This window comes from Daucus carota, chromosome 5 (assembly GCF_001625215.2).
Source record: "Daucus carota subsp. sativus chromosome 5, DH1 v3.0, whole genome shotgun sequence".
NCBI lineage: Eukaryota > Viridiplantae > Streptophyta > Magnoliopsida > Apiales > Apiaceae > Daucus > Daucus carota.
Window position 1 is genome coordinate 9,574,269 of NC_030385.2, and position 9,442 is coordinate 9,583,710.

Genomic DNA, 9,442 nt, shown 5'->3' on the forward strand with positions numbered 1-9,442 from the left:
TTCAGTAAAATAGTGATGTTTGTAGATAACATTCAAAAAACTAATATATTTTGTAATTTCTTAAACTTGGAGAAATATATATGTGCTCCAAGACTCTAATGAAATGGTACTCAGTAGAAATTGACTCTTTCTCTATGTGTATGTATGTATGTATAAACAACCTTGTGACAATGATATTGTGTATTGTAAAATTTGATATAATAATCAAGATGACTGCTTTCAAGCGTAATAAGCAACAACACATTGAAAGGAAAAAAATTATAATTTCTAACATTGATGGCCTTCTGCATGCACAAAAATTCCCAACAATCAAAGTTTTCCACTCTAAATAGACATTTTATCTAACTTTATGTGTCGGATAAATATTACTAATTTTACATGGATAGATTTTTTCTAAAGATAAACTCAAATGGAGAAAATGCCTTAAATAACCAATTTTCAATCTTTGAATGTCCAAAATATCTGATCTCGGAAGAGTTGTCTGTTTTACCTTCTGTGTCTCGCATTTTGCAAATGCGTGAGTGTTTACACTAGCAGACAAAGCAAACAACAATAAAATTATTTCCCATTCTCTTATTTGTAGCCTTGAGTTTAACTGAATATCCTCACTAATACTCATACAAACTAATAAACATGCAAGTCGTTCCTTCAATTTATATCTCTCTCCCTCGGTCCTTCCGGATGGCTTCAGTTTTCTCATGTCCTCTAAAGGTGACATGCCCACTATCGCTTCCACTTCTCCGGTCCAATATCGATGGGCAGTCGCTACTCATATCCTCATTATTTCCTTTACAGTGAATTTAAGTGGCTATTTACTAAATGTAGTGTTTATATACATATAGGTTGAATTCATATCCATCAAATGTGTGTACTATACTAGATTTGTGTGTAAAGTGTTAACAAAACAATCACAGCAATAAGAAGATGCACGCATGTTGGATATGTGTGTGCCTGATACTCGCATGATTAGAATGCGTAATCTAAGTTAATAATATGTAATCAAAGTCTGGTATTAGTTACAGAGTCAACCCTATATGTTTTAACTTTTCGGTTACACGTGTAGAATTTGTTTGTTTATAACGTGTATACGCATTACTTGTATGCTTCTTCAGCTGGGTATCAAGGACACATTTTCGCCGCTGGCGAGGTTATTTTGGACACTCTTTGTTGAAAAAGTGTTAGATAAGGCCTTCACCCAATTAAATGTACAGGATATTAAAAACTTATTAAATATTTTTTAATATAATAATAGTCCCTCCATTTTTCAATATATATATTTTGACTATTTAATTTAACACATATTATAAGATATTTTGTTCATACAATTATATATATTATTTTAAAATATTTTACAAATTAAAATATTGATATAACACATTTATTAAACAAAATTTTTAAAGATAATATTTTTAACTGTATATTCCAGAACCCACAGACTAATCCGGAGTCAACAAGCTCCGGTTTGCGATCATGCTTTCCGACACCTCTTCTTCTCTCATCCGTCTTAACATCGGTAACTACTTTGCTGGCTCCTCGTTTACATATATTTCTATATATACTGCTTAGATTTATGTATGTAGATTGAATTGATGTTTTTTTTTTATGTGATTATGTATCCAATTGCACTAACCAATTATTTGTATCTGACTAGTTTAAACCCTAATTTAAGTTTTTGCTTAATTCACTGGTTGTGCTCTTTCCATTGAACCCTAGTTTTTTGTAATCTGTTGTATCACATGTATGTGTTGTGTTTGTTATACAGGTGGGAAGAAATTTTGCACTACTATTGATACGTTGACGCAGCGGGAGCCTGATTCCATGCTTGCCGCTATGTTCAGTGGTCGCCACTCTGTCTGTGCTGACTCTGGGAAGGTATATTGCTGGACATTACTCTTTTTGTTTAACGATTTGATATTTTAATTCGTTGATAATGATTCCGACACCTATTGTATTTAGCTCAGTATGCATTTGTACTCAATTTCTTGTATACGTGTGTCATTCTTATCATATTTGAATATAGTGGAATTGGTTGGTAAGTTGGTTTATGTGTGCACATCAAGCCAGTAATTGCCCTTTTGTTTTTTTTTCAGGGCTATATATTTGTGGACAGGGATGGGAAACATTTTCGTCATATATTAAATTGGTTGAGGGATGGCGTAGTCTCTTCATTGAGTGACTCTGAGTATTCAGAGCTTCTTCGGGAAGCAGAATACTTTCAACTTTTGGTTAGATTTTTTTTTTTTTAAAGTGTACTGATGCCTAGTCTTGTAGTGTAGCTTGTTTCGAGCACTGTGATGAGTGATCCATTAACTATTTTTTTTATTTAGTATTGATAATAGATTGAATATTTTTGCTCAAATTATTGTTCTAGGGTTAGGTATAGGTTTCAGGTAAACAACAAAATAAATTCTATATCAAAAACACACATCTTGACATCAAAGCCTTTTGAATTGTAGGATTAATCACTAGGAGCTCTTTTCGGGGTGGTGATCTAAATCCTAAAGTGACCGACTTACAACAAATTAAAGAATAGATCTTTAACACAGACTACTTTCTATTTTAGCTCTTAATTTGTTGTTTGCTTACTTTGCACTGTTCAAATTAGTTTTCAGGCTATAGTCATCACTGTAAGTCCAGGTGGTAAAATCCATGATCAGTATCTAGAGACTATAGAATATTACTTGCGATAGATATTTTTTAGCGCCGGTCAAAGCTAAAAAACTAAAGGAATTAGATCCCCTATGCTCATTGAAGTAACCTCTACAGATCTTTTTAAGGTATTTTTGGACCCATAGGTATAGCAGCAACCTTATAATATTATTAAAGTACTCTGTTACCCAGACTCTTGGATTTTGGCCTTATGCCTGGGTCGGCTAGATATGACATGACTCTGGGTACAAGAATGGAGTCGAATTATTCATATTGAAGACGGACACTTCATCTCGTAACAACCACAGTTCATAATAATATAGAAAGCCTTGCAATAACTTGTTTGTAATGAGTGAGGTCCAAAAATGACTTTTTTTATGACATCCTTTGACTTTATGACACGGATATGACGCATATAACTTGTATAAGTTTAATGGGTAGAAGACACTGGTCGCACATGCTTTTTAAAATGTAAAATGGTTTAAGAACATATAAATTTTCCCTTATGTTTATCTTATTTTCCTAATCCCTGCACCCCTGTCCAATTTCGGACTCACATCCAAGAATCTTATTTTTCAAAAACCCAAGGATCCGACACATCAGACAGCCGTACCGAGTCCACTTAACTTAGCTTACGTTAGCTTAAGTAGATGGTTTGTACGCCTTCCAAAGCAAGAAAACAAGGAATTAGATCCTACTAAGTATCCTTATTCCTAAGGTGTACTTGGAGCCATAGGTATAAGTATAACAACAACCCTTTTAGATTATTTTAGAAACAGTTAAAGTAAAGAAGATTATATTTTGGAGTTACTCCCGCTCAATTTATGCCATAACAAAGTTTACTATTTCACATATATATACTCCCTCTGTCCAAACCATCTCTTTAAAATTTCCTTTTTGGGATATCTCTTCTCATTCTTTACATTTCAAAACTTACCAAAAACAGTAAAATTTTATAATATAAAAATTATTTACATCCACTATATTTCTCCACTATACTGACTTTATACATGAAATATCAATTGGTCCCACCACTTTGCCCACTTTTCTTTCTCTTTCCCACTAGATCATACTTTTTTCCTAATCTTTGTGCCTAACCCATTGACGGAGGGAGTATATATTAAAAAATGAATAATAGAAAATGTAGCTTAGTTTCCTGAAACTTGATCTCATTAATTTAACAAAAAATTTATTCAATTTCAGGGACTAATAGATGAAATCAATACTGTTCTAAACAACAGGAAGGAGGAGGAGGAGCTGAATACTGAGTTGACGCGTAACGATATCATTAAATGCATACAATCTGAAAAAGTCAGATTCAGAGGAGTGAATATTTCTGGTCTTGATCTTTCTAAATTGGTAGGTTTTGCCGTTTCAGTATATTTAGGCAATATACCTCTATCTTTCTGATTTGCATACCTTCATAATGCAAGTACTCTATGTCTGTTTATGTTTTTGCTTTCCATACACAAGTTTTTTGAAGTTACATCATAGCTTTTACAATTTACTATGATGAAATTTTCCTTTTTCTTTTTCATTTCTAATTTGCAGGATCTGTCATATGTGGACTTCAGTTATGCATGCCTTAAAAATGTGTTCTTCTCACGCGCTAATCTTCAGTGCGCAAAATTTCGGGTGGGTCTGTTATGTTTCTTCATAAGTACCATTTCTGCTACTTCTGTATCATCATCACCAGTTTTTTAATTCTTGAGAAGTAAAATTTATAGCAGCTCCATATATTCACTAAGCAATTCTATAATGTGCAGGCATTTACCGTATTTGCATTTTTATAATCTACAACAATTTTTCTTTTTTATATTGTTATAGGATGTCGATGCTGAGGGCTCAATATTTCATAATGCAACATTGCGCGAGTAAGAATAGTGATTGGGCATTTACTAAAATATTTCTGTGACTGAAGTTTTTGTTGCTGTTGATTGATAAGCATCTTTAATTTGCCAACATGGACTACTGACAGTAGTCCACTTTCAAATTTAGATAACCCATCTTATACTCATTATAAGAAAATGTTAATACTTTATAAATCATCAAATATGTTGATACTTTTATAAATCAACTATGTCGCTGATACCTTTATAAATCATCAAATGTTGACATTTAGTCCTTTATTATAGAAAAATGACGGAAATAAACTTCTTTTTAAAGGTAATAGATAGAGATAACCTCTTACATAGAAAATATAGGAGGGGTATAGCAGACGTATATGCTTTATATGTGGATTTGCCACCTCAGATGGTTTGTATCTTGCCTAGGGAAGATGTGAATTTACAGGAGCAAATCTTCGTGGAGCTTTATTAGCTGGAGCGAATCTCCAAAGTGCAAATTTACAAGGTAAACTTGCTACGTATTTAGTGTAACTACTTACTGTTTGTTTTATGATTTTTCTTTTGCCACTTTGATGTTTAGTTTAAACATATAATCAGTAAATGAAGTGGGTGTTTGGGACACAGAAGCATGGGCTTATTTTAACTAGAAGCCCAAAACAGAAGTTTAATCACCGTTTGGGAAAAGAAGCCAAGCGCTTATTTTAGGCTTAAGAAGTGGAAAATTAGAAGTTAGGAACCCAAGCTTCTTTTCTTTGCTTCTCATTCTCTTTCCAGCTGTAAGCATCTGCTTGTATTACACACTTGCTACTTCATGCATACCAACCAATATTATAAACCTTAGCATTTTATGAAGAATAATTATATCTGCTTTTCTATTATAAATTTAAAATTCGTAATTTATTCTTTCAATATATAATAACAATTGTTAACTCTGATTGATTTAAAAAATTTTGATTAATTCTTAGAAAATATTTCACCGATTTATTGATTATCCGTGTTTAGTATTCTGTATTTAAATTTCTTAGCAAGTTTATCTATTATCAATTTAAACACTTTTAAAAATAATATTATAATGTACCAAACACTGCATGAACTTATGAGTCAAATCATCCAAACACTAAAAACAATTATAAGTTCGAGTAACCAAACACTTAAAAACTTAAAAGTTTTACTTCTACTTCTCACTTCTACTCCACTTTTTTATTTTAAGCAAGAAGTCACTTCTTTTAAGTTTAGCCAAACGGCCCCGAAGAGTTACATCTGGAACTTTGTAAGTCTGAACCCTGGTGTTTCCAGAGTCCACAACCACTACATTGTGATTTTTACTCACAGTTTGATTTATTTGTAAAATAGCAAAAAAAATTTAATGTTTTATGTTCGTGTGCAATTCCACTGATCTGGTTGTACACAGAGTTGAAACTATTTCCAACAACTTTCTTAGCATGTCTGACTCCATCCTGAATTTTGCTTTCGATTTTTAACTATGCTAAAACAAAGTTTTTGTTAAGAATCTATAGTATGCAGGACAAGATTGTAAGAAAACGATAATGAACTAAATATGATGAAAAGATAAAACTTGGGTGGATTAACCCCACTATGCCAGGGTTTCCCCACCGCAGTAGGGACAAAGACTATGAATCGCAATCCATAAGGAGACCCGATTCAATAGTACAAAATATCTCAATAATCAAGTCTAAATAATTTGTGGGGGTATTGCATTGGTTATATAGAGAATTAAAATCCTAAAACATCCTGATGGATTAAGGCTCATATATCAATTACTACTTGTATAATAATCTGCTAGACCCACACATATAATTAAATAATTACATACACTAATTTTCAGTCACTAGATAGGATTAAACTATTCACTAATAAATATAAAACTCCTTTTTCCTCATCATATGAGGATGACTTCGCTTTTTTGTGATCATAAACAGTGGAATCGTCACATCCAAATTTTTTTTTGCTTTGCAGATGCTTGCCTAGTAGACTGTAGTTTTTGTGGGGCAGATTTGCGCTCGGCTCACCTACAGGTTTTATGCTAGCTACTATTTTTTGCATGACATCATTCTATTACGTAAGAAGCACAACCAATGTGTGTAATTTTTCCTCAAACATCCGTTTTAGATCAACTTCAAAAGTAATATTTTCATTTGCATGTATTCTAGAATTCATGCTTCTTTTCTGTGTGTGTGTTGTGTTTTAATGTGTGTTTTCAGACTGCTAACCTTGTGCATTGTCAGACTGCTGACCTTACTAATGCGAACTTGGAGGGAGCTAATCTTGAAGGTGCAAATTTAAAGGTGAAGCTTCTCAAGCTAATCCTAAAAAGTTTAATGTATTGAAAGGACATAAATATAGATCAACAGGATCTTGTTAAAGGATTCCGTGGTTTATGTGCATTAAAAAAAACTACAAGCAAATATTGGTAATTGATGTCATGTCATTTGATGTTTAATAATTATTCTTTTTGAATGTTACAAGAAACCTAATTGGTGAAATGAGTACAAATTTTCCATTTAGTATCTAATTATGTACAATTTTGTATTTATATACTCGTCTATGCTAACAAAGAATAGGATATAGAGTGAACTGATTTTTGTTTTAGTTTTTACTTTTTACGAGTTGTAAATGCATATTATTTGTAATTTATGTGTATTTCTATATAATCAGTCCTGATCGAGGAAGTCACGCAAGAAGTGGAAAAAGTGGTACTAGTAGCAAGGTTATTTGTGTCTTCTCATTAAGGAGTAGTTCTGATCGAGGAAGTCACACAAGAATCAGCACTTGCAGTTTCTAGTATGCATTATGAATATATGAAAAGAAAACCAGTTCTCACCACACTCTGTCTAGTTTCTCTGGAACTTTCTTCTCCTGCAAGATAGCTCTATTCTATCTCTGCTACTATCTCTAATCTCATTTATATTCTTATTTGTATTACATTTCTAGCTTGATTTAACTGCATTTACACTTACAAAATTTGAAATCACCAAAATTCTTGAAAACACAAACTTGAAAACCTTAGTTTTCGACACTGTTAATCATATCCAAAGTATCTTATATTCTTCTCGGTGATAAGAAATATTAACTTAAGAATCCACTTCATCAGAAAACTCAATTGAGTTTATTAGCACATCTGGTAATAAAATATGAGATACACTAGTGCTGGTATGATTGACTTATCATTGTTGCGTTAAAAAGTACTATATACAAAAGCTTATAGCAGATTGTGGCGGGTGTAAATTCGTAATATATACAAAAGCTTACAGCAGATTTTGGTGAGTGTAAGGTGAGTTAACACATGTATTGTACAAGTAATTGAGGTGCATGAATGCTAGTAGTAGTGGAAGTGTAAATTATTTCAAGATGAACATTGCAGGCTATGATGCACATTGCAACATATTTGGATAATTTTTTTATGCATTTTTGATATAAAGCTCATATAAACGCGTCTTCCTGCTTTCAATTGACGCATAACTTCATCTTATATGGAGTTACAGGGGGCAAAGTTACATAATGCCAATCTGAAGGGTGCAAACCTCCAACGAGCTTATCTGCGTCATGTGAATCTCCGTGATACTGTAAGTATATATGCAACTATGCCAGTTTGTTTGCATAATGTTCTTCAGCTCAATGTGATTGTCATTGGCCCTGTTTGGAAGTTAGAGGATTGAGCAAAAATTAGAGGTTTGGGCTAAATTAGAGGTTTGACCGAAAGAATCATCTAATTTGGGTGTTTGGTTGTTAGCGGATTGTAATAGCGGTTTGAGCTCAATAAGCTAATTTTCAAAAAGCTAAGTGGAGGAGCTTTTTGGATTAGAGGTTTGTGATTGTGTCTAAAAAAATACAAACAGTTAGTTCAAACAGCTAACTACCAAACAGATTTAGACAAAACAGCTAATCTAAATCCGCTAGTCAAAACAGCTAATTAAATCCGCTAGTCAAAACAGCTAATGAATCCGCTATCAGCTAACCGCTAACAGCTAATTCCCAAACAGGGCCATTATCACCGCTATGATTCTGTATAATAGTTACCTAGTCCTTTGTTTGTCATATTGTACTGATTCTCGTAGATATTGCATTATAATTTGGTTTAGTTGGAAGAAAAGCTGAACAGGTAAGATAAATTAAGACGATAGACTTGGGAAGTGAAAAATAGAAGTCATATAATTTATAGGGCCGATGCTGCCACCTGATACGTGACGTAAGAAAAGGCAACTCCGGGTAGGGTAAAATTATGTTGTATTTGGTTGGGGAGAATGGAATGGAATGGGTGAATATAATGGGAAATAACGGAGTTAGAGGAAAGATATGAAACAAAAAGAATGAGAGCTAAAATTCCTTCATGAGATTTGGGAAGAAAATGGGTACGAGGGAGAGTAGAGCATTCCATCTCAAATTGGTGAGTTTTTTCTAGCTTGAATTGTTATGAATAGAATGGGGAAGGTTTGTAAGTTTTTAGCTTTTACGCACAATATAGTTTGAATCTCATTTCATTCCTTCAATATTCATTCATCCAACCAAACACAACATTAGAAGATAGTGAGTGTAGATTTAACTCCTATTTGAGCCAAGTAATTATTGAGCAAGAAAAAAGTCTTTAGAAATATTTTTATAAATATGTGTTGTTGATGGTGGAGAAGCCATGTTTACCCTTCAGTCTGTGTATGGACATGTGTAAAGTCTGATCTAGGGGTTGTTAACTTGCAGCATTTGGAAGGTGCAAAGCTTGATGGTGCAAACTTGCTGGGTGCGATCAGATAACACATTGGAGTTGCTTTTTTGATGAAAGTACAAATAAGTTATTTTCTTGTCTTTTCTGTAACTATTTCTCCTGATAAGTTTATATATGCGACCTTGCATTTTATACACTCCTCTGTATCAAATGCTTGCTTGTAAGTAGCGACAGAAATAATTTAATTGCTTGCATTTTGATTTGTTCA

The 9,442-nt window shown here is 33.0% G+C and overlaps 1 protein-coding gene across 1 annotated transcript; it reads left to right on the forward strand.

Annotated features, from left to right (window-relative positions):
• Window positions 1-1,381: 1,381 nt before the first annotated feature.
• LOC108219949 (FH protein interacting protein FIP2) lies at window positions 1,382-9,442 on the forward strand. The gene is made up of 11 exons (XM_017393551.2): window positions 1,382-1,513; window positions 1,763-1,872; window positions 2,091-2,225; window positions 3,853-4,008; window positions 4,201-4,284; window positions 4,477-4,523; window positions 4,928-5,001; window positions 6,474-6,532; window positions 6,743-6,802; window positions 8,000-8,080; window positions 9,210-9,442. Exons 1-11 carry the CDS (start codon window positions 1,471-1,473, stop codon window positions 9,261-9,263), a joined length of 903 nt encoding a protein of 300 aa, XP_017249040.1. The 5' UTR covers window positions 1,382-1,470; the 3' UTR covers window positions 9,264-9,442.

Excerpts from the sequence above, each read along its gene's own strand:
- LOC108219949 (XM_017393551.2), top strand. The coding sequence starts at position 1,471 with ATGCTTTCCGACACCTCTTCTTCTCTCATCCGTCTTAACATCG. Across the intron at positions 2,226-3,852 it reads CAGAATACTTTCAACTTTTG|GGACTAATAGATGAAATCAA; the intron begins GTTAGATTTTTT and ends ATTCAATTTCAG. Across the intron at positions 6,533-6,742 it reads TGCGCTCGGCTCACCTACAG|ACTGCTGACCTTACTAATGC; the intron begins GTTTTATGCTAG and ends GTGCATTGTCAG.